The 26,432-nt window shown below is 44.0% G+C and overlaps 1 protein-coding gene across 1 annotated transcript in view; it reads right to left on the bottom strand.

The window, feature by feature from the left end:
• Window positions 1-442: 442 nt before the first annotated feature.
• The window catches only part of LOC138920479 (ATP-binding cassette sub-family D member 2-like), a 44,986-nt gene continuing 18,996 nt past the window's right edge, over window positions 443-26,432 (bottom strand). Inside the window, 3 exon segments of the mRNA XM_070248969.1 lie at window positions 443-715; window positions 9,588-9,770; window positions 25,487-25,655. Coding sequence (XP_070105070.1) covers window positions 663-715; window positions 9,588-9,770; window positions 25,487-25,655 — 405 coding nt within the window. The 3' untranslated portion in view covers window positions 443-662.

The following is a 26,432-nucleotide window of genomic DNA, read 5'->3' as shown; positions in this document are numbered from 1 at the left end:
AAAGGAAGGAAAAAATGAGGAGGGGAAGAATGACCTTATCATCACTCCTCATGATCCCTGAGGGTCACTTCGAGCTCACAATGTCCCTTCCAGACAGATTAACACCCCACATCCTGGCCATCCACTCCACCCAGCACTACCTTACCTAGGCCTCACCTCCTGGAGACTAATCAGGGCTGGGGGGAGCACAATGATACCACTGCAGCTAAGAGAACTTGGGATAGTCTTCGAGATTGAAGACAGTATCTCCAGGAATGTTGTCAAGGAGGTTGTCCTCTCATTTGGTGCCTGCCTTCCCAGCCAGGCTACATCTTACACCAAGGTTACAGTAATTTAGGGGTGGGTTAGTTACTATATAACAAATACCCCAAAAGTTAGTGGCTTAAAAAACTGAGTATTTATTAATTCATAGTTTCTGTTGGTGAGGAATCTAGGCAAGGCCTACCTGGGTTCTCTGCTCCAAGGTCTCTCACAAGGCTGCAATTAAGGTGTCAGCTGGGGCTGGGGTCTCAGCTGAAGGCTTGACTGGGGAAATACACACTTCTTTGCTCACTTCTATAGTTGCTGGCTGGATGCAGTTCCTCAAGGCCTGTTGGACTGAGAGCCTCAATTCCTGGATGGCTGTTGGCTGGAGTTGGCCGGAGGCAACCTTCAGTTCCTTGTCATGTAGGCCTCTCCAACATGGCAGCTTGCTTCATCAAAGCCAGGAGAGAGTCTGCTAGCAAGACAGAAGTCACAATCTTGTAAACTAATGAGGGAAATGATATCCCATCACCTTTCCCTTATTCTATTAGTCAGAAGCAAATCACGAGGTCCAGCTTACACTCAAGGGGAGCAGTTTATACAAGGGTGTGACTAGCAAAAGAAGGGATCTTTGGAACCTTCTTAGAACTCTTCCTAACACAAGGGTTTCTTCTCGGACATCCCACTGAGTTCACTGAAGCAAAAGTGACCAAAGGGACCAAGTGGATCCTTGTGCTCATCCATATCCACGTCATCAAAGTTAAAGCTGTTTAATGGCGAAGCGGAGTAACGTCTGGTAAGAAAAACATCAAAGAGATTGGACCATCCAAAGAAGCAGGGAAAGGTGGCATGGAGGTAAAGGCGGTGTGGGGTCATCATGAATGGTAAAGTGAAAGGAGCCCTTAGAACCACCTGCCTCACCACTGCCAGTATTCAGACTTAGAGGGGAGGAAAAACTAGGAGCAAGATGGCTCATCCTCGCTCCGCCACCGTATCTCCACTCTGCTCTAGCTCCCTGACTATAGGCCTAAAGAAGCAACCTTCAGTTCCCATAGAGATAGCCAGGCTTATAGAGGAAGCAAACCCTACAGCTTGCAAGGTTTAACTTCTGCTCTTATTGATATATTTAATATAGCACATCCATCATTTCAAATTTGCTTCTCACAGCTTGAACATCAGAGAGAATGAATCACACAATCAATGGCAAAGCCAGTACTAGGGAATTCAGCATGTAGCTCCCATTCTGGGATGTTTTCCATGAACCCATTGCCAAAGAGCTTCTAACCAAGGGAGAGGTGGTGGCTCAAAAGGGCTGACTTACTGGCTGGGGTCACAAAACAAGTCATACCTGGTGCCCAGATATTTGCTTCTATTCAGAGAAACACTGGATGAGGCAACGAGACAGGATTTGCACACTCAGCACATCTAGGCAGTGAACTGTCCAAATGAGGTGACAGTACCACCCAGGAGTGATCCCACACTCTTGTTCTGCTTCTAGCACTGTTTTCCTTTTTCCCAAATTCCAGTTCCTATGGGAAAGCAGGACTCTTACCAAAAGAAGGAAAACGTATTAGCTGAACAGTGACTGGAGAGATGAGGATGAATTTCTCTAGAAACAGATTTCATGGGCTTGCTGCTTATACCCAGAGATCAGTGCTGTGCAGCTTGGGGGGTGTGGGGGGGTCTCATTTACACGATATTCTGTGGCGCCTGAAGAATTTTCAGTGACATAGAATGTGATGGGAATGGGTTACCTGAATTTTTATACCCTCAAGCCCACACTCCAAACCTAATGTCAGGGCAAATAAAATGCATGAATTGACTGATACCTTGATGTGGCTTGGGTATGGGAACCCCAGATCCCAGCTTCAGGCACTGTGAATTTCTCTGGTACCAGGTGCTGCCTAAGGGAATCAGCTTTCTTGAGGCAGCCTTCACATGGATTAACACTCAGAACTGTGCCCTAATCTGCAGCCACAAGGAAGGGGCCCAGGCTATGAGAAGGGGCTCTTCTCTCTCTCTCTTTTTTTTTTTAAAGATTGGCACCTGAGCTAACAACTGTTGCCAATCTTCTTCTTCTTTTTTTCTCTTTTTTCTCCCCAAATCCCCTCAGTACATAGTTGTATATTTCAGTTGTGGGTCCCTCTAGTTGTGGCATGTGGGACACCGCCTCAACGTGGCCTGATGAGCGTTGCCATGTCCACACCCAGGATCCGAACCAGTGAAACCCTGGGTCGCCAATGCGGAGCTTGCGAACTTAACCACTTGGCCACGGGGCTGGCCCTGGGGCTCCTCTTGAGGCCTTTCCTTTGGAACTTCCATTGGCCCTGGATCAGAGCCTAAATTAGGCTATTTTCCTGGGGTCACAAGGACACATTTGGTCTTCCTTAGGGAGGCCAAGTGGAAGCTCAGAGATTTGTGGAGGCTGCCTCCCTATCCCTCCCAGGAGACTCGGGGTCTGTTCCTTCCTTCTATGGGGGCCAGGAAGTAGAGAAGGAACTGAGTATTATGCAAGTTTAGCAATGCTTCACTGTGGGAGAGGGTTGGGCTGACAAGAGTAGGTAATTTTCCTTTGCAGGGATTCTTGCCCAGCTTGAGGCAACCTTCATTTGAAACAGGATAATGCTGTTTCTACCCTCCACCTGAGGGGACTCCAGAAGGAATAAAAGTTACCTTTCCTCATTTGTCTTACAGGAAGTTCTGGGCTTCTGGGTTCAAGAGTCATTAATGGCTTTCATGTTTCCTGAACCCAAGCAGAAGTTGTGAGATACCTGTTGTACAGTCCTGTCCAGACCCTCATGTGGGAGGAGACTTGAGCTGGCTGCTCCAAGGAGAGAGGACATAGGGGTTGACACAAGTGCTGGGGTGAGAGAAGGAGAGTTGCCTAAAGGTAGCAGTGGCTACAAGACCCTGAGAATCAGGATGTAGAGACGAGTCCCTTAGGTGGCCGGGTTCTGTGTGGAAGTCCTCTAGGAGACAGCACAATGTTTTAAGGGATGAAGTGATGATGCTGAGATGACTAATCATCAAGCCCCATCATCTTGAGAGCTGTCGCAAGACACGGCATTGCTCACACTTAGCACAGAGGCTGTGCAGCCACTGGCCTTTCAATGGGCCTGAAGGGCTTGGGCAATGAAAATCCCAGGGGCAACCAAGACGGACGCAAGATCACAGGCTCTTACCTACATATTTGATGGTGAATACTTAACTAAATAGGCAAAAAGCTCCCATTAATGACTACTATTGTATATCTTCCTACCCTTTAACATGCGGTGTTTGAGCCAGATTTAATTTAATTTAGAAAAATTAAGTACTGCTTATTGTACTTCAATGTTATGAAACAAACTTATGCTTTTTATGTATATTACCCATTTAAACTTTACAATGCTTTGAAGTAGGTTTCTTTACCCTCTTTTATAGAAGGGCACGACCTGAAGGACAGAGAAGGTAATATATATTCAGAGTGCTAGCACAGAAGAGGGAGCCAGGGATGGAGAGCCCCCTTACGCTGTGAGGGATTCTTTGGATGTAAATGATGGCAAGTACAATTCAATTGACTTTAAAAACAGGATCTGTTGACTCAGGCACCTGAAAAAGGTCTGGGAGTAAGGCTGCCCTCAGGCAGGAGGATTCATATTGGGGCTCAGCTGATGTCATCAAGTTTCAGTTTCTATCCATTTCTCTGCTCTAGATTCTGGACTGGCTACCTTGTAAGTCTGTCTGGCAAGTTCGTAGCTACATCTTCCAAACTAAAAGCGCAGCTAAAAATGGGTTGTTTCTCCCACTAGTCCCTTCAAAAGTCCCACTGTGCCTTATTGTCTCCAGTTGGGTCACATGCCCATCCCTGACCAATCACTGTTGCCAAAAGCATGGACCAATCCTTTTGGCCAAGCCTGACTTCAATGCCCTCCTTTAAAGTAAGAGCGTTAGTGATAAACAACTCCACTTGACATGGACTGAAACTGACAACGGGGTTAGATCCCCAGAGGGCAAAAGAAGGACTATTTTTAGAAGGTGAGTGAATGCTGAGTGTCAAAATAAAAACAAAAACAAAACGGATGTCTGCTTCAGCCCTCTCTCTCACCACCCCATTTCTGCCTTCTTGTCCAGAGTCATGCCATGGACTGAAGGTTAGAGTTAGAGGAAATGCCAATTCTGTGGAGGACAGGAAAGGAACTCAAAGTGGAAGGAATCAATCAGAGGCCCCAACATCCATGTGGATAGACCATCCAATGATCTGATCTCTCACTGTCTGCTCCTTCTCATCTTAGAGTCCTTTACCTTCATTCCAGTTCAGTTATGGCCATATCCTAGAACTTATCACCAGCAACACTTGTGTGTTCTGAAAAAATACAGTCTGACATTCTGCCCTTTATCCACTCAGCTTATGCCCTCAGCATGCTAATTCCTCAACCTATTCAGGAACTACAAGCCACTCTATACTTTCCCCTGCTCACCTGACAACATTTGTCTTCATTTCCTCCTTCTCCAAGGAAAACTTCATGGGGCATCACTTAATCCTAAACCTAAATATACTGCTCTGCTCTAAACAGCCTACCCCCTTCTTTCATTCGTCCTGTCTAGCAAAATCCAACTCTGCCTCTTTTAGAACTGTCTTCAAATAAGGGCCTGCTTCCTCTTGGATAAAATCACACAAGTGTGTTTGTGCCCCATAAACTTCTGTTCTACATCTGTTGCTCAGCTCCACCACTGCCTCAGAATCCAGTCATTCCTCCTGTGTTACCATGTGCCAGATGCTCTTCCAAGCACTTGGGACACCCAGTGGGGGCAACAAACAGAGGCCCTGTCTTGGGGGAGCTTCTGCGATTGTTTTCTCAGTCAACTCGCTTGCCTAAGTTCTCAAAACAATTCCACTTTCCTACACCTTGTCCACACTCCTCGCTCATTGATCATATGTGCTGGACCACCAGAGGGAAACAGAGAAGTCATCAGATGGGAACTTTTCTTCATAAAAACTTCAAAACAAAACAAAACCAAAACCAAAATGAGATCCTCCATCTCTTCTTTCCTCCTTCCTTCCCACCATACTGAAAGGTTTCCCTCAATGCTTTCCTTAATCCTCCCAACCTGGGATCTGCCCGCCCTTTCCAAGTCACAACACTTTCACATGTGTGGACTATCTGCCTTAATTTTCTACTTTTCCAGAGGGCCAAGACTACATTTACCTCATCACAGCTGGAAACACCAAGCAGAGCTCAGAATCCTCTGGAGGAATACATTGGCAATGGGAGGGACCTATGGGGAGGTCCTGCCCAGCATGCTCTGGGGCGGGGCCAAGTCCGGGGGCAGGGCCTGAGAGACTCTGAGAGCCTGTTTAGCTTCTTGAGGGCGACGGCACCAGCAACATGGCCAGACATCTCACCTCAGGCTTATGGAAGATATGAGTTGAGATTTAATTCAAAGACAGGTTCTGAGGAAGGTTTCTGGATGCCTGAGTGACCTTCCCCACTGCCCAGCCTGAAGGATCCTTTCCTCCATCTGCCATTTCCATTATGGTGGGCAGGCCCTCACAGCCCCTGGGCCCCCAAACTCTCACTCCAGGCCCAGCCTTAGAAGGCGCTCAGAGGCCTGGGGGCAGGGCTGTGCCTGCCCAACACCACCCCCTTTGACGATGGCACTCTTAGGAACTCCACCAAGGTGAGAATAGTAATAAATAGAGTAACAATATGGACAACTGTTAAGGCTTCACCTTACACTGGCTGCCTGGCCTTGCACAAGTAGCCTGAGTCTCAGATCTCATCTATTATGTGCAGATACTGACGTGTACTGATAGGGTTGGTCCTCGGAACTGGAATGAATGAGTAAAGAGTTTTGAACAGTGTTTACCTAACACTAGAAGTTTAATATGTGCTACCCATTATTATCACTCATTTAAAATGCTAGGCCTCCTCTTTATTATTTTAGACATATCAATTTACCACTCATGCATTCTTCCTTCCTTCAGAATGAATTTATTTAGTACCTAACATGTGCCAGACACTATGCCAGGCTCTGGAATACAATGGTAAGCAAAAAGGTAGAGTCTCTGCCTTCATGGATCTTACAGTCTAGAGGGGAGATCAGGCAGAAATTAATCATACCAGATTGTGTAAATGTCCCATGTTACATTCTATGAAGGGTTCATGAGCTGGTTGTCGGTGCCAAGGGAGTTTAAAACATGGGGATTAGGCCTAACCAAGGAGAAGAGGGTCTTCCTCACCCATCCCTCAGGAGCTGATAAGGCTTAAGAGGTAAAAGGTGAGTAGGAGACAACTTGGCAAAGCAGGGAGGGAGAAGTGTTCCAGGCAGAGGAATCTGGGTGATGAGAGCAGAGAGTGAGGAGGGAGGAATGTGATGCAAGAAGAAGAGGGAAAAGCGTGGGAGGCACAGATTAAGCAGAGTTCTCTGGGCCAAATCAACTAGTTAAGTCTTTGGAGCAATGGGGAGCCAGGGGAAATTTTTAAGTTAGGATTTATTTATATGTGTAGGGTATTCAGATTTTAGTTGTATTATTTGAGTTTCCAAAAGATTACTGTGAATTAATACTGTGAATTAATGAATTACAGTGATTTAATGTGAAGAATGCTTTGGATGGGGTAAACAGGATGTGAGAGACCAGTGAGAAGGCCACTGCAGTAATCTATGAGAGAAATGATGTCAGCATGGACCACAATGGTGGTGGCCAAAGTGGAGTAATGTGGACGGATGTGAGTGGCATGACTTCATTAATTCTAATAAGACGGAACATTTTTCCTTTTGTTTCGCTCCAGTGCCCAAGAGGTACAGGTTGGTGCAAGACGTGGGGTCTTTTATAGAGTTGGACAAGTCAGCAGACACGAAACATTTAAAAAGGCTGCTTGAACTGCTGACTAGCCAAAATCAAAGAGGAAGTTGACCTTCAACCCTTTGTTTTATTCCAGCTGCAGAAGTCATTTTCAGTTACTCTCTGACTCAAGTAAACACCACTCCCTGTCACCTTATCCCTTTGAGGGTTGGTTCACTTCTACATTTTCACTGGGACATGATTCTCACCGACAGTAGAAAGTTTGGCACCCAGACCTGCAGCTGTGAAGACACTTGCTCCTCTCTCGAACTATTAGTACTTCTGGGAAACACGTCCCAGTGCCAAACTGTCCTGGTCCTGAAATGACCCCGTTATTTGGGGAGGTAGTAAAGGAAATTACATGTTTTAAACCCCGAGCGGCACTCTCTTTGGACATCGAAAGGTGTAAATGATAAAATACTTACTAGACTTAAAGACCAGGGAGTAAACGGGGGGCTGGATGCTGCCCAGACTCTGTGTGTCAGCAAAACATATCTGAGCTCAGCGAAGTAACCCAGGACCAAGTGTTTTCCTCAGTGGAATAGTTAGACAACAGAGGTGGGCAATTTAGAAAAGATAACTTCTTCTGTCCCTGCTTTAGAATTTCTATTACAAACAAAACCCAATCCTTAGCAAGATTTAAGAGCATGGGACAAAGACTGCTAGATGTTGAACTGCTGGGAGTGGAGCCCACGTTTTATTTATCTTTGTATCCAAGCACATCCGCAGTGCTTGCCACGAGGCAGATACTCAGTGAATGCTGGGTGGATCAAGGATTCCTCTGTGTTTTCATGGGGTATTTATATGGTATGGGAATTCAGTCATCTTTTGCCCCACTAGGTAGAGATGGATGCTTTCTGTTCTCCATGTTTACTTTGAACACCATTTAGCTATAGGGATGTTCTAAAATGAAATAATAAGGAAACCAGCTTTAATACGATTTTATATATACAGACAGGTACACTTTCTGACCACATGCAGATATGAATGCTCTCCCTGGAAGATGCTTTTGTAACCTAAATTGCACTAGAATGAGGTTAGAGATGGGGAAGAAAGGGAAAGTAAGGTAAAACTCACAGCTTAATTTCTAGACAGGATTGCTGCTTTAAAAATGAATTTCAGGTGCTTCTTGGCATATTTGGCCCAAGCACTGGAGATTTAACAGTGATTTGTGATTTGGTGTGACCCAGAACATGGCCCAATGGTCCTCTATCCTTTGAAGCAGTCAGTCTGTTCTCTTGATTGCTGTTCTGGACTTTCTCACCATCACTCCCCATCAGGGCCCCATTCCTTCTGCTCTGTCCTAGTGGAACAGTCCCTTGACCTTCATTCTCCCACTACTCTAGTCTCGACTTCTCCTCGTTGCTAGATTACTCTATTATTGCTCCTCAAATTGTGGTTCCCAGACCAGCAGCATTAGCATTGCCAGGGAACTTATTAGAAACGCAGATTCTCAGGCCTCACTCTGGACCTACTCAAGAAGAAACTTTGATGTGGGGCCCAGCAATTTTAACAAGCAAGGTAATCTCCAAGGTGAGAACCACTGCTGTACGTAAAGCTCAGTTCTGAGCATATCACCCCTTTGCCCAATACCCTTTATTGCTTTCCTGCCAACAACCACATGAGAGTGTGTGTGTGTGTGTGTGGGGCTGTGCGCGCCCTTCTATCCAAGGCCTTCTGCAATCAAGCACCAGCTCATGTGTCCCCACACAGGGAGGTGTGTTCCACAGTCATCCTAATGGGTTACCTGCTCTTCCCTCTGCTCTCCTGCCGCCTCTCTCTGTGTTAATGTTGGGTCTTCTGCTAGAAATACCCACCTCCTCCCTCTCCTTGTAGAAACCTTACTCATTCTTTAAGGCTCACTGAAAAATTAATATTTATCTAAGGAATCCATACCTGTGCCTTTAAAACCAAACAGTACTGAAGGCTTTATAAAGAACCACGGCAGGCCCTCCCCCACCTCACAACCCCAATCCTTCCTATCCCCCCAGTTCCATTCCCCATGGAAACCACTTGAGCCGTTTCTATCATAGTTGTTCTGGTGTTTACCTCTATTTATATAACTAATACGCAAATACTTGTAATTAAAAGTAATTTTAAAATATTAGACACTAACTTCTTGCCGTGGTAGATAAAATTTGAGTAGGTAAAATTGCAGGTGGATGAAATTTGGTCGACACCCCATTCCCCTCTTCACTCTTCTCAATCTGTCCTCACTTAAATCTTTATTCATGCAAAGTTAATCTTGGCATGGAAGGTGACCCCTTTCCTGGAACGTGTTCAGAGACTGCTCCTCCCCTGCTCCCACAGAGCCGTGTATCTCTCTTAGTGCACTGTCCCCCTTGCCCTTCCACGTTTGTATGTATGTGTCTCCCATTCCCACCAGCTTGTAAGAGCCAGGAAAGTCTAATCCGTCTTTTACTTTCTCTGAATCCTCCCAGGGCAAAGCACAGGGCCTGGGATATAGTACACACTGAGCAAACGTGGCCAATTTAACCGTAAAGTAAAATATCTGCCTGACCTTTGAAGCTTGCTGGTGTGACAGCAGTACTTGGAATGAGTCTTCCCGTTCCAATGTGGTTTTCCAACGTTATTGTGGGGAATAGTAAACTGGAGTCAGGAGACTTGAGCCACACCACCTTCTTGGTGACTTCTTTTAAGACCTTGGGGAAGGCACTTAATGGTTTTGCTTCCGTTTTTTCATCTATAAAGTGGCAACAATAATATCTATGGACAGAGTCGTAGGGAGGACCAAATACAACAGCACAGGCTATCAGGTATAAGGCATTACATTGATTCCTTATGTTTAAAACAAAAAGGCAAACCATTTTCTGGTAGCACATAGGGCTATAATGAACATTAAAACCAACCTTTAAATAGAAAACTTTATTTTTAGATGATCCAGGGGGTCTTTCTTCCAAGGTCAGCCTAAGATTTTTTCGGAGGAAACTGTATTCTCATTGTCCAGAAATTTGAAGCAAGAAAATTCAATCATTTAAGACCATTTGCCTATTCTGACTTGTTGATGAGAAATCACCACTACTGCCACCCTTTTAGCCTCTGAAGGGATTGTAAGCTTTGTCTTGATTTGATGGCTCAAAAATAAAATCTACCAAAGGTACGTTTTCTAAGCCTTGTCTGGCTCTACCCATTAGAAAAGTGTGAGCTACTGTTCTCTCAAAACTAATTATATTTTAAATCTACAACCAAGTCTCAATTACCAAGGTTAATGGGACTACATGCATACATAATTCTCTCTTACATTTATCCAGTGCTTTTAACTTCTTCAAAGCACTTTTCACTGTACTGCATATAAAACAGATGCATTTTTTTAAATCCACAAATAAGGTAAAAAATAAATCTTCAGATCAATAATTTCAACTTTGTACCTGTCAAAAGCTATTAGAACTTGCAAAATTGTCTAATAGGACTTTCATTGCCCTACTCTCCTCTCGACCCCTCTCAACTAAGGCCAGAAAAGACCGAAAGATCTGGAGGAATCTCCAGAGGAGAGGAAGCCAGAGAGGGAAGGAAGCCAAGGACCTGGGCCATCCACAGCCTGGATCATTAGCTCCAGTGTAATTGAGAATAACTGACTGTATGTGTGACTATGGCCAGAAAATCCAGAAAGAGATGAAAAGGCAAAGAAAATGACGTGTGAGTAACAGTATTTACAGGGTCTGTCTTTGTCATTCTCTCAACAAGCATTATTGAGTGCCTACTGTAATGACAGGTGCTTTCAACAAAGAGGATGGACACAGCATGAACAACCCAGGCAAGACTGCTATTTTCATAGTGATGACCTTCCTGAATGGTGCAGACAGACAACAAACACAAAGACACACAACTTCACATAAACGAGATAACTTCAGGTGGCACTAGGCTCTGTGGAGTCCATAAACACAGGAATGTGATAGAGCCTTGGGGAAGGGATGCTGTTGTAGATAAGGTTGCCAGGGAAGGCCTCAGGGTATCCGAGCTGCAATCTGTGAGAAGAGCCCACCCTGTGCAGGTCTGCAAACCAGATGATGGAATGAGTAAACTCGCCAAGTATGCTAGAGGGAGAGGGGTCCAGGCCAGTTTCAAGGGGTTCCAGGAAAGTCACTGTTCTGTGGTTATTCACTTTGTGTCCTTTTGGGGATATTACTAAAACCTCTCCAGGACCCCGGATTTATTGCCTCTACAATGCGGGTTGCTAACACTGATCACCTGGACAGGGGAGCGCTGAGAAATAATGGGTAAACAATTGTGAGGAGCCACATAAATGCTAAATAATGCTCATGGTAATAAGCTTTTATTAAAGTCAGCACCTTGATAGGCAGCTCACAATCGGATACCTTGGCAAATGTGTAAATTGACGTGGCTGCTCCCTGTGCACACCAGCACCATCCTTTAAAACAGAAAAAAAATAAATGAGCCTATGGTCATGATATTCGAAGTAGTTAGTGATCAAACAACTGTCTGGAGAGAAAGCTGGTGTGTGAAGTGTAAAATGGGAGCAGGAAGATAACGGCACATCACAGCCCAGCTCACGCAGAGGATAACTCATGAATTGACTGGATGCTTGCTGGTGCACACACCATCCGCTCCAGGGTGGTACTCTAACCCCCTCAGGACTAGGTGCTGCCACCAAAAGCCCCAGCAGACAGCAAGGGGAGTGAGAAGGAGCCAGAACAGAAGCATCTCTGGCAGCAGCCCTCTCCGGCCCTCTTGGCCTTGGAAAGCCACCCCTGGGGGAGGACTGAGCAGCCAGCACCAAGGGCCCTACCTTGGAAGGGCACCAAGGAAGTGGTGGGGGGATGTGAGGGAGGAGGGATGAGCATTGCATTTCTCCCTACGAGAATGAAATATCCTAACACCAGGAGAGACTTCAGTTGTCGTTATAACTGAGCCTCCCCACACAGAGATATGAGTCCACCCCTTAGAAGCAAATCTTCCTCCCCGAAAACCTCCCCCCAAAATATAACATTAACATCACAAAAAATGAATTCTTTTTTGTGGGTCCTACCATCTCTTTGATATAAATACACAAGTGCCTAAACATTCCTTCCCATCTCCCATCCCACATCGGCAATCAGATTGTGACACACACACACACATACACACAAGCACATGCTCACACAAATACCACACACACCCAACTCCTTTGTTAAGCCCTGGCTCAGCTATTATAAGGTACCTGTGGAGTGTAGGTCACATAGTAGAAAAGTTTAAATTACTGTTGCTTCTACTCTGAAAAGCAGACAGGAAGAAAAGACAATAAAAAAGAAAACACTTATTTTAAGGCTGATACTAAACACTCTACTCCACGTTGACTGAGGTCAATTTCCCACTGTGGGATGGGGAGAATCGAGATGATCTCTGAGGTGCTATGAACCCACAGTGCAGACTTCACGTTTTGAGGCTTGACTAGAAACGACGGGGACGTGAAAAAGAACATGGCGAGATAATCCTAGTCTTCAGGAAATTATGGTTTAAACTGGGCTGGAGAAAGACCAAGATCCTCAAAAAAACCTAATTGATTTTAACCAAATGGAGTAATTTGAAAATGTTAAATACACTGGGATATCATATTAAAAGTATTCTGGGAGAGCATGCCGCATGGGACGTGGTAAGCGCTGAATTTCCTGCTGCTAAGGGAGGCATTCCTATCTGCCAATGTCTCATGCTGCTCAGACCTGAATCATTCATTTAGGCAGACCATTTGTCCAAGTGCGTCATTTCCCAAAATAGCCAATGGAGGAATCCAGGGAGAACTGTTCTGAGGAGATGTGGTCATCCTCAAGGCCAAATCAGTCTAGACTAACATGGTTTTAGCAAGACTGCCCAAAGGGCTTCTAGACTTTGTTTGGTAAGTGTTGTTAATGCCTTGGTAACAATGGACTGTTGATAAGGTGGGAGATAATGTCAGAAGGAAGGAAGGTACCCGCTCACATCTTTTGCTTTTAACTTAAGCTAACCCATAAAATCCATTATCAAACCCCAAGGAATGCTCCCAATTATTGTCTTGGACCCTTCATTTCGCTTTGCTTTGTTTTTTTTTTTCAACTCTCTATTTCTGTTTTTACCTGGCACTGACTTGCTTGACTCCTCTTCTCCTCTCAGCTTCTGGCTCTGTGCTCCCCCTTTAGACTTGATGAGTAATTTTGGTTTTCCTGCTTTTCACCTTTGGCACCCCTTCAAAAATGGGTTAGGTTTATCTTCTGGCTCTTTCTACTTCTGACTGCTTGGAAGTTTGGATCATACTTAGCCAAGTTTTGATCCCAGGACCTTTCCCTGGCTTTGACCTGTCTCAGTGGCATCTGTGCTGGGCTTGACTCCTCCAGGTGAGGGCGTCGGCAAGAGGGAGGATCAAGCAAAGATCAAGCAAGGAAACAGGAAGAATACCTGGCTCAGCTTAAACTGTGCAGGGCACTGAGGCCTTGCTGGCCGTCCGGTCTCTGCCTCCTTCTTCCTCTGCTGCTTTCATTCCCTCCTGTCTCTGACTTTCAATTTTTATTAAGTTTCTGCCTTCTGACTGGTCAATCCTCTTCTAGCATCCCTTTGTAAGACTGAAATGGGAGTGGGAGTGATATCCATTAGCCAAAATAAGTTCGATAGCTGGGAGAAACTGCTGAATCTCTGGTGTCTTTATAGCACTTATCAAATCCCAATTAACCATATTAGTTGGCAAACTGCCCTGGCTTCCCAGGGAGTCAGCTGGTAGGTGAGTCAATAAATATCTGTCAGATGAATGGATGCACACACACTAGTTGTGTAGCATGGCATCAGGTACTTTAAATAATACCAAGTATAAGACTTCATCCTTGGCTGAAGAAGGACATCTTCTCACGGCCATTCACAAAAGGACTGTTTGGAAATATCACCAAGCGCTAGACCAGCTTCGCTATTTCTTCTAGAAAACAAGAAGAAATCTCTTGTTTCAAGAGATGTTTGTGTCATCTCTTAATGCACAACTGGCTTCATGTGGGCAAAAGGGAACGTGAGCAAAGCCCTGGTTAAAGCATAACAGACACCCTTGGGCTAATGAACTGTCGAAGGTATTAGTGTCAGTGGATTTTCTACATAACTGCTTTGTAAACAGCAACACGCATAAACCATAAACAAAGAGAATGAAGTGAGCACCCACAGACCCACCACTCATGTCAAATCATACAATGTTGATATCACCCCAGAAGCCTCCACTCTCCTGTCTGATAATCTTTCACTTACTTTTCTTTATAATTTCATCACCTTTATAAACTCCCATAAAACATTTAGTTATATCCAGTTTGGGGATCAAAATAGATTAAAAAACAATTGCAGGTGCATTCAACATTGGACATGAAAAAGAAAACTGGTTTTTTAATAAGATACTTGAAGTGTACACTTTCCGTAGGTGATCAAGACATTTACTCTTTAGTCCATTTTTATGTTTGCTGACTGCCAATCACTCTACTCCTTAATACTTCAAAGGTATTTTTCCCAAAGCTGCCTTTTGTCTTACACTAATGATTTCCCGGACTCAAGTGAATTTTGAAGGAGACTGAGCTCATCATGATGAAATGGATGTTGACATTCCATAACCATCATTGTAATTATTCCTAATTTGTACTTTGCTTCAAAAACTCTCTTCCCTTGCCCCCTAAAGTCTGTACTTTCAGAATAGCATCTACAGCTTTAATTATACCTGACAATAAACTACTCTCACCACAAAATCTTGTTAATCACAGTGTATGTTACTATCTTCAAATATCCTGTTTTTTTTTAACTGCATTTATATCAGGTTCCCAAAGAGTTACAATATTAGCAATGAATGTTTTAACTGTTTCTGTAATTACTGTTTGTAATGACTACAAATCAAAGTTGTACAAACTTTGGTTTGGAGGCTGGTTGAATTATCTACCAAACTGGGGTGAACGGTCCTTTAATCAACCGTATACTGAACAAATCTACAGAGTAAAAACTGAGATGGAATTTGAGTGACTTGGTGTCCATCGAGAATCAAATCTGATGCTGTAGTGTTAACAAGGGACTTCAGGTCCGAATAATTCTATTAATCACACTTCTTCCAAATTAGTCAGTTAATGTTGTGGGTCCTGATGAGACAGGATTTAGGAAGGCAGAGAGCGGCGGGTAATGCTCCTGGTGATAGGATCCTTAGAGCAAAGGACAGAAGACAAAAGGAGAAGGCTGTATTCGTGAGAAGTGATTTGGACCATAACCGCTATAATTATAAGCTTATAATGTCACCACACTGCTTTCTGTAATGTAATATTTTTGTTGTCTGTTATTTTCCTTGATTCAGGTTTTGTATTTTTCATGATGTAATAGTGAGATCTAGTCTCATTTTTCTGTGTATTTGGATACATTGAGTAGAGTGCTCTGGCTGAGTAAAGAGTTTCACATATGGGAGACTTGAGAAACAAGAGTGGCAAGGAAAGTTAGGTCAGATTATGAAAATTCTTAAAATGTTTATATTGGACTTAATCCTTCAGAAGTCATTTAGTGTTCTCTTTTCTTTTTTTTGTAATTGAGAGCACCATGAGGAAAGGAGTGTTTTTGATGATCTATTTTATTTTATTTCTTTCTCTTTTCTTGGAGGAAGATTGGCCCTGAGCTAACATCCGTGCCCATCTTCCTCCATTTCATCCGTGGTTCGCGTGCCACAGCATTGCCTGATAAGCAGTGTATAGGTCTGTGCCAGAATGGGAACCTACAAACCCCAGGCCGCCAAAGAGGAGCACACAATCTTAACCACTACACCACCTGGCTGGCCCCATTTTTGATGATTTCTAAGGGGTAAAAACTAGGCAGGGAGATTAGGTAAGATGATATAGCAAAAATTCAGGCATTAAGAAATAAGGTTAGACTAGGCTGGCGATGGCGGCCAGGGATTGGAAAGGAAGGAAGGATGGATGCAGCATCATAAGGGAAAAATTTGCTTCTTTCCCTTTGTCTTTTCAGCCATTTGGGCTTAACAGTGTTCAGTGCTCCTGATTTATTTCCCTTTCCATTTATATTTTCCTTCTTCCCTTAATAATCTACTTTTGCTTTCCCATTTTTCCCTCTCTTCTCTCCTTTGCTTGCATTCTTATCACCTTCTCTGATAGGACGATGACTGAATCAGGGAGGTAGACATCAAATGGGAGATCTGAGTAGAAACTAACTATAAGATTTACTAATTAGAGTATGTTGCTGCTTAAAACATTTTTTTTAACCTTTCATCTGCAGTTAAGAAGAAGAAAAGAAAGGTGAGGAGGCAAAAAAGGAGTAGAGAGGAAAAGGGAGAGACTCATTTATCCATTCATTCAAGAAGTGCTGTGTTTCCAGAGAAAGAGAGAGTGCCAAAGAGATAGAGAAAACACCACACAATAATTTGTGTTATTGTAGTTGTATCATCTATTTCCCCTTCTAACTCAGTTGGGTAAAGTAGAGATGCCAGATGGGAGGCTAAAGACTAAGGTGAGATGGGCAGTCTCCCTCCCTCCCTTATTGCCTGCTGCTTCTCATATCAAAAGATGGAGTCTACATCCCTCCCCCTAGGTCTCAGTGACTGGCTCAACCAATAGGATGCTGTGGAGGTGACTTTCTGGGACTTCTGAGGCTAGGCTGTAAGAAGCCTGGTCTTTTGGAATATTTCCTCTTGGGATGCTTTCTTTTGGAACCCAGCCACCACTTTGAGAGATGCCCAAGTCACATGAAGAGGCCACATGCAAGCCCTCCAGTTGGCAGCCCCAAATAAGATAACAGCCAGCATCCTCAGCAAACACAGAAATGAACCATCTTGACATGCAGCACAATAGAGGCAAAGAGGATTTCAGCCCAAGCTGACATCTGACTGTACTTCCTAGGAGACCCCAAGCAAGAACTGCCCAGCGAATCCCAGCCAATCCACAGAACAATAAGAGACAAGAATAACTTACTGTTTCAAGCTACTCCACTTTGTTGTGGTTTGTTATACAGCAATAGATACCTTTTTTCATCCTTACACGAGACACAAAGAATATCGAAAGTTTGAAGATTCATAATGCCACCCGGAATGCATGTATATTTTTTACGTATTTTTTTCCTTTTAAAGGTCACTTTCTTATTCATTAGCCTTGAAATTGGAATTTGAATTGACCTTGATCAGAAATCCTAAGAAATGCTTAAGCAAATATTTTAAGCACTATCATATTTTGAGTACTAGTTCAGGATAAAGTGGTATTGATGTGACAAGAATAATGGATGTGTAATTAGAAGATGGAGTTTAAGTCCTAGTTCTGCCATTTATTACTGTGTGGCCTACAACAAGTTATTTAACGTTTCTGCTTCCTAGTTTCCAATGCTATAATGTAAACGAAGGTATTTAGTGATGCATGACAAAACACAGACATTCAGTGAATTTCCATTTCTTTCCTTCCTATGAAAGTCCTGTACTCATAAGTGCAACCATATCAGAGCCTATCATACTGCTTCCTAAAACTAAATATTTTTATTATGTATCAAATGTTTCCCTTGAAAACTATTTCATAAGCTTCCATAGTGTTGCCTTTACTAGTGTGATCTGCCTCACTTTTCCTGTGGGATAGTTTACTTAATAGATTTTGGGGACTCATCCTGTTGCTGGATTCTTACAAAGACTCTTTTGTGATAACCTTCTTTGGTTTTCAAGGACATAACCCTGTTTCTCGAGTGTGGTTCCCTACTGTAGCATAAATGTTGACAAGTTAAATGCATATCACATAAGAATTTTAATTGTTCATCATATGTTTATGTATTGAAATATAGAGTTGAATTGATATAATTGGTAACATTACCCATTTGCTTTGATTTGAGATGTCAAGTGATTGAAAAAATTTTTAATTCAGAATTGAATTACCTTGCTTATTTGAATTTATCATTTTTGCGTAATTAGGATGAACTAATTTAATTTGCAGTTATCCGTAAATGACTTAACTGATGTCTGCTGAGGTTCTCAAGGCCACAGGATTATGGAGTCATGCTGAACATCACTCTGTCTCTTAGGGTTGGAAGTACAAGTGCATCTTGTGAAGCCTGGAGACAGAAGTTACAAGCTTGATTTTTTTTCCATTAATGTTTTTTTTTCTGTTTTGTCCCCCTCATCTCACTCTAGGCTGCTTCATGTTTCCCAGAAGGACCACATATTTCATTTCAGACCTTCGCGGAGCGGGAAGGTGCACTGACAGGGACGCAGGGTCCCCGCCAGGCTCGCTCTCGGGGAACTGCAGCCTCCTCCCTCGGGTTTTACTTGAACGTCAGACCCGAAACCATGCAACGTATGGAAGAAAACATAGGCAGTCAGCCCTTTGACATCAGTCTTGGCAGCCTATGTTCAAGTACCACGTCTGACTGGGCAATGGAAACAAAATACAAAATGAACAAATGGGACTACATCAAAGTAAAAAAATCTTCTGCGTGGCAAAGGAAACCATCCACGAAACCAAAACGCAACCTAACCCCTGGGAGAAGATACTTGCAAACCGTATATCGGATAAGGGGTTAATACCCAAAATACAGAAAGAACTCATACACCTCAACAACAAAAAAAGTCAACAACCCAATTAAAAAAACGGGCAAAAGATCTGAGCAGTGACATCTCAAAAGAAGATATACGGATGGCCAACAGGCATATGGAGAGGTGCTCAACATCATTAGCGATCAGAGAAATGCAAAGAAAAAGTACAATGAGATGTCACCTTACTCTGGTCAGAATGGCTCTAATCAACAAGACAAGAGACAAGTGTGGGAGAGAGGATGTCGAGAGAAGGGAACTCTCCTGCACTGCTGGTGGGAGTGCAGACTGGTGCAGCCACTATGGAAAGCAGTAGGGAGTATCCTCGGAAAACTAAGAATAGATCTACCGTTATGATCCAGCTATCCCACTGCTGGCTATTCATCCAAAGAACTCGAAGACAGAAATGCAGAAAGACACGTGCACCCCTAGGTTCACTGCAGCATTATTCACAACAGCCAAAACTTGGAAGCAACCCAGGTGCCCATCAAGGGAGGAATGGATAAAGAAGACATGGTATGTACACACAATGGAATACTACTCGGCCCTAAGAAATGATGAGACCCGGCCATTTGTGACAACCTGGATGGACCCTGAGGGTATTATGTGAAGTGAAATAAATCAGAGGGAGAAAGTCAAACACCGTGTGATCTCACTCATGAGCAGAAGATAAAAACAATCACAAACACACACAGAGCAACGGAGATTGGATTGGTGGTTACCATAGTGGGAGGGGGGAGGGCAGAGAGCAAAAGGGGTGATGAGACTCACATGTGAGGAGACGGACTATAATTAGTTTTTGGGTGGTGAACACGATGTGATCTACACAGAATTCGAAATATATTACAACGTACCTCTGAAAGCTACATAATGTTAGAATCCACTGTTACTGCAATAAAATAAAATAAAATAAAATAAAATAAAATAAAATAAAGAAGTGTAGGAGCCGCAAGAGGCTGACAGGCTTTTGAAAAGTTATTCTAGGGGTTTTTATGGCTTAGCTCAGGGCGGCAGACACCAGCCTGAGACACAGCCGTGACACAGTCACTAACTTCAACTAAATTATATGCTGACCGGAGGAAAATCAAAACTGCTATAATAATAATAATTTACTGAAGGCCTCACTTTGTGCCAGATCCTGTGCTAACTGCTTTGCACCAACTATCTCATTTAATCCTCACATCCAAAAGCTAGGTTACCGCTACTCTCCCCATTTTAAAGGTGAGGAGACGGAAGCAGAATGATGGCAATCTGCCTGGAATTCCCATAAGGATTCTCTATTTAAGGACGTGACTTTTTGACAAGATTTAAAGGTTTAACACATTACAGTGAAGATGCAGATCCCAGTATCACAGAATGTGAAAAACACTGAGTCCTGCAAAATGTATTAAAACGCTAATTATGGATCCTCACAGTCTCTTTGGGTGTTTCTTCAGATGAGGGAAAACCCAGTGTGAAAAACCGCTGATGAGATGTCTCCAGATGAGGAATACGTCTGGTCTTTAAAGCTGGGAACTATCCCAGTAGATTCTGAGTCAGTGGGTCCAGAGCAGGCCTTGAGCGTCTCCGTTCTTTTCAAAAGCCCCACAGGCTACACTTACGTGCCCTGGGAGTTGGGAAGTACAGTCATGCCCTACACCGGGACGTTTCAGTCAACAACGGGGGCCCCATAAGATTAGTCCCGTAGAGCCTAGGTGTGTAGGAGGCTCTGCCATCTAGGTTTATGAACTCCGTGGTGCTTGCACGATCACCAGATTGCCTGACCATGACACACTCCTCAGAACTTATCCCCACTGTTAAGCAAAGCATGACTGTACTGCCTTAGATTCTCCATGGTTCCAGACCCTGCACTGTTTGGATGACTGGACACACAGAGGGCACCGTGTCTGAGGCAGAGAGCAGCTGGAATCACACAAGCTCTCGACAGAGAGTCAAGGAAAGGCGTGCTCTGCTGACACGACTCTCAACTTTTCTCTGTGTCTGAACTATTTTACAGCTAATCTACTTTCTTTAACCGAGCAGCTTTGCCAAAAACATGTCACCAACAAATACTAAACAAACCAATATAAACAAGACATATTAAAAAAGCCTAACCCTAAAATGCTACTGAAAAGGGTTTTATTTCTCTGGGACAATTTTGACAGCCTTAGATTCTTTTACCAAGAGCAGCCAAGTCAAGGGAGATTATTTCTAATTCCACAGTACTACAGATGCGGTCAGTAGCAACTGCAAGCTGGAAAGGAAATAGAGTTGGGTGTAAACCATTCCAGTTCACACGCTTCACCAGGGACAGCCTCCAAGCCTTTAATACTTATGTATGCATTTATCCATTTATTTAATCAACCACTACTAACGCCTACTAAAGGCCAGACACTGCTCTAAGTACTTTACGGATATGAAATATCCTTTCACCTTTACACTCACCTATGGACTGCGTAGTATAATCATCCCCGTTTTACAGATCAGGAAACTGACACACAGAATGGTACAGTAACTTGCCCAAGTTCACACAGCCCGTAGGTGGCAGAGCTAGGACCCATCTGACAGAGTCTGGCTCCAGAGTCCACGTTCCCAATCACCACGCTTAGTCTCCAAAAACCTAGAGACAGCGCCAGCCTTAATCGAAAAGTTTTGTTTTCCCCACCCTACAGTCCCTACGCGGCCCCAGTCTCCAGGGCACACTTTCAGCTCCTCTGACAGGCCATAATCCTTCCTTGCCCTGTCCGAACACTCTCCCGCACAAGTCCTCCTTTTCTTTTAGGCATCTGCTCTCAGCTTAAACATCACTGCCTAAGTCACAAAGTCTATCAGTAAATGCTGTATTTCTCAGCACCCAACACGAAATAGTTTTTACGTATCTCCTAGGTAATGAGTTGCTGCCTATCTGTCCTTTCCAACTAGGCTGTGAGGCCCAGTACGTCAAACACCCTGTCAGTCTTGCTCACCCAGTGTCCAGACCACTGAACACGCACCGACCAGAGGAAAGGAAGGACTTATCCCAAAGTCAACTCTCCAGACTTTCTGTGGAAGGAGGGAACGAACGGAGCACCCTCGAGCCTCACGCTTTCTTTGCCAGACTTTCAGGTGTGGGACACATACCTGTGCTCACAATGCTCCCCGGACAGCCCCCACTGCACCCCTAACAGGTAGACTTCTGCACAGTCAAGGCCTTTGGAAAGCACTGGCTCTGCACAAAAACGTTACGTGGCCCTCGACAGGCCACTTCCCCTGAACCGGCCTGAGCTTCAGGGGCACAGCAGGCTTCATGAAAACCCCAACGGAACGTAGCCTCTCAAAGAGGGAGACCTGCACTCCTCAGAACGCATCGAGACCAGTGTCCTTACCGACTTCGCGTCTGGCCTTCCAAGAAGCCAAGACCACGGGGGCCGCTTCAGCGCCCGACTCCCGGGCACCGCATCCCCAGGCTGGCCCCTGGGCAGGTGCCCGGCACACACCGCCCGTTCCACGAACGCGTGAAGCGCCCGAAGAGACCCCCTCGCTCCCCGCGCCGCACAGCTGTCCCGCCACCTGACGGGCACCTCTCGGCGCACAAGCCTATTCCTCAGGGACACGCTCGCCTCCCACCAGCCCCCAGGCCCACGCCCCCAGGTACCTCTCCCAGATGGAATCATCTTCGCAGGCGCCCCGGTCGTCCGTGTCCGGCGAGCAGGAAGAGCGGGAGCTCAAGGAGGGCCTCCTCAGGCTGGCGGCCGTGGCTGTGGAGGGCCCGGGCTGCTGTGCCCAGCGGGGACAAGGACGCCAGGGGAATGGAGGAGCCCGGCCCGGGAGAGAGCAGCAGAGCGGGGCCGGACTCCGCCCGGGCTTGGCTCTGGCCAGGCAGGCGCGGCTCTCAAACGCCTCCCCGGAAGGCGGCCCAGCAGCCGCGCGCGCTCCCCGCGCGCGCCGCCGCCCACACGCTCCCCGGCCGCTGCCCCGCCCCCCCTCCGGTGCTGGACTGGGGACAGTGGCCACAGGGACACCCTCCTGGGAGAACTCCTGGGGCCCCGCCCACACGCTGCTTCGGACCTCCGCGAGAGGCAAGGTGCGCTGACAGGGACGCAGGGGCCCTGCGAAGCTCGCTCTCGGGGAACTGCAGCCTCCTAGGGTTGGACTTGAATGTCACACCCGAAACCATGCAACGCCTACAAGAAAACACAGGCAGTATGCTCTTTGACAGCAGTCTTAGCAGCCTATTTTCAAGTACCACGTCTGACTGGGCAATGCAAACAAAACACCAAAGGAACAAATGGGACCACATCAAAGTAAAAAAAATCTTCCGCACGGCAAAGGAAACCCTCCACAAAACCAAAACACAACCTAACAACTGGGAGAAGATACTTGCAAACCATATATCGGATAAGGGGTTTATAGCCAAAATACACAAAGAACTCATACAGCTCAACAACAACAAAAATCAACAACCCAATTAAAAAGACGGGCAAAAGATCTGAGCAGTGATTTCTCCAAAGAAGACTTACGGGTGGCCAACAGGCCTATGGAAAGGTGCTCGACATCATTAGCCACCAGAGAAATGCAAACCAAAACTACAAGGAGAGGTCACCTTACTCTGCTCAGGATGGCTCTAATTAAGGAGACAAGAGACAAGTGTCGGAGAGGATGTGGAGAGAAGGGAACTCTCCCACACTGCTGGTGGGAGTGCAGACTGGTGCAGCCACTATGGAAAGCAGTAGGGAGTATCCTCGGAAAACTAAGAATACATCTACCATATATACGATCCAGCTAGCCCACTGCTGGGTATTTATCCAAAGAACTTGAAAACACCAATGCAGAAAGACACATGCACCCCTAGGTTCACTGCAGCATTATTCACAACAGCCAAAACTTGGAAGCAACCTAGGTGCCCATCAAGGGAAGAATGGGTAAAGAAGACGTGGTATGTATACACAATGGAATGCTACCCAGCCCTAAGAAACGATGAGATCCGGCCATTTGTGACAACCTGGATGGACCTTGAGGGTATTATGTGAAGTGAAATAAACCAGAGGGAGAAAGTCAAACACCGTGTGATCTCACTCATAAGTACAAGATAAAAACAATGACAAACACACACAGAGCAACGGAGATTGGATTGGTGGTTACCATAGGGGGAGGGGGGAGGATAGAGAGCCAAAGGGGCGATGAGGCTCACATGTGAGGTGACGGACTATCATTAGTTTTTGGGTGGTGAACACGACGTAATCAACACACAATTCGAAATATATTACAACGTAAATCTGAAAGCTACATAAGGTTAGAATCCACTGTTACTGCAATAAAATAAAATAAAATAAAATAAAATAAAATAAAGAAGTGTAGGAGCCTCAAGAGGCTAACAGGCTTTTGAAAAGTTATTCTAGGGATTTGCATGGCTTAGCTCAGGGAGGCAGACACCAGCCTGAGACACAGCTGTGACATAGCCACTAACTTCAACTAAACTCTGTTCCGACTGCAGGGAAATCAAAACTACTGTAATCATAATTTATTGAAGGCTTCACTTTGTGCCAGATCCTGTGCCAACTGCTTTGCACCAACTGTCTCCTTTAATCCTCACATCCAAAAGGCAGGTTACCGTTATTCTCCCCATTTTAAAGGTGAGGAGGCGGAAGCAGAAAGATGGCAATCTGCCTGGAATTCACAGAAGGATTCTCTAGGTAGTGACATGACTTTTGGACAAGATTTAAAGGTTTAACACATGACAGTGAAGACGCAGATCCCAGTATCACAGAACCTGAAAAACACTGAGTCCTGCCAAATGTATTAAAACACTAATTATGGATCCTCACCATCTCTTGGCCTGTTTTTTCAGATGAGGGAAAACCCAGTGTGAAAAACCGTTGAGGAACCTTGTATAGGCTCTCAGTGAACTGTAATTTTAATTTTCAACCTGGCAATAAAGCAGTAGACATCAAATATCTCTTTCTTTCTGCTTTCTGAGGAAGTAATTGCTTCTGTATTTGAGCCACTGTGCATACCTTTCTTGATTTCCCCTCCTTTCCATATGCTCCTCCAAGTATTTAACAAATGTACCTAAATTCTGTGTTGTTTTGTATTAGTGTGATGGCAACAATCAGAAGATTCTTGAATATCATCTTACTTTGAAGTTTAGCCTGGAAGCCACCACTTCTCCCCTTGGTGTAATTATGGGAACATTTTCACAAATAATTCCATGATCCACATCAATAACTTTTCCTATAAGTTAAGGAACTACTTAAGTTACAAAAGCTATCACACTTTATTGTTAATTACGTAAATAACTTAAAGTATAATGCAACATAGATAAATTCGTTATAAAGATAATTCACAGTAACAAATCAGAAAACCAAGTGAAATATAGATATCTATATCTAAAGAAAAGTTTAACGTAAATTTGGACATTTTGACACGTCTACTTGGAAAATCTTTCTCAGAAACATTACTTACCAATAATCTAATGTCAACATCATAATGAGAGCAAAGCTAAACTCTATCTGATATAAGCCAGCCATACTCTTTACAACTACTTGCTTCTCTAAATTAACCTTTCTTACAGAAAAAACACGGTGCCCCAAAAAGGGAATTAAGACATTTATATATAATTTTTAAAAATATGATAACCAAATAAGTTTAAAAACATAGGATGAAGAACAATATGACATTAGTTCTAATTCTGTTATTTGATTTTTAAAAGCAAACAATTCATTCTGCCATATGTGCAGTTTCCAAAAATAATTCTAGAAAATTTGTTCTAAATAAAGGTAACAATTTTTTTTTAATGGTAATGTTAGTCACCACTCCTCAAACTGCAATACTAAGTTTAGGAATAACTATTTAAATAAATAAATGTTGGTTTCTTTTATCTGTTAAAGACTAGCTTCTAAAAAACTTTAGTTCTGTTGATAAACACTTAAATACAGGAAAAATATAAAAACATTTGAGTCTAATACCTTTGATTTCCAACGTATCACTGAGGGATAATTCTATGTTAGCTCCATTCTTGCTGTGGTTTTCAGACTCTTGCATGACAGCAGTTCTCTTATAAATGCCTCTTTTCACTTCATCAAAGACCCAAAACATATTGTACACTCGAGCAGTATAGCCTGCTAATTCAGTGATCTAAAACCAACACAGAGAAATAAAATAGAGTTAATATACTCAAGACAGACTTAAAAAAAATATGCAATCATATAAGCTGTTTGATTTAATGTTAAAGATCCTATGTTATTATACATGAAAAATAAATAACATATCTAATAACTAAAACAAGTAACGGTAAAAAGCTTATCAAGAGAGCAACATAGCAACATGTCAATGTAAGTTTGATTGGGATTATAAAACACATAAAAAATTATTCATTCAAGTCAGGGTTAAAAACGAAATGTAAAGATTTCAGAATATTAGTGAGACTTAAAAATCTTTGGTCAAGGGACTGGCCCCACGGCCAAGTGGTTAAGTTTTCACGCTCCACTTCAGCGGCCCAGGGTTTTGCCGGTTTGGATCCTGGGTGCAGACCTAGCACCGCTCAGCAAGCCATGCTGAGGTAGCATCGCACATAGCAGAACCAGAAGGACCTACAACTAGAATATACACTATGTACTGGGGGGCTTTGGAGAGAAGGGAAAAAAAAGATTGGCAGCAGATGTTGGCTCAGGTACCGATCTTAAAAAAAAAAAATCTTTTGGGGCCAGCCCCAGGGCCGAGTGGTTAAGTTTGTGTGCTCTGCTTCAGCGGCCTAGGGTTCACCAGTTGGAATCCTGGGCACAGACACGGCACTGTTCATGAAGCCATGCTGAGGCAGCGTTCCACATAGCACAACTAGAAGGACCCACAACTGAAAATACACAACTATGTACGGGGGGCTTTGGGCAGAAAAAGGAAACAATAAAATATTCA

Source organism: Equus caballus, chromosome 23 (genome assembly GCF_041296265.1).
Source record: "Equus caballus isolate H_3958 breed thoroughbred chromosome 23, TB-T2T, whole genome shotgun sequence".
Lineage (NCBI taxonomy): Eukaryota > Metazoa > Chordata > Mammalia > Perissodactyla > Equidae > Equus > Equus caballus.
Note: the sequence above shows the minus strand (reverse complement) of the source record. Positions and strands in the feature narration are given on the sequence as shown.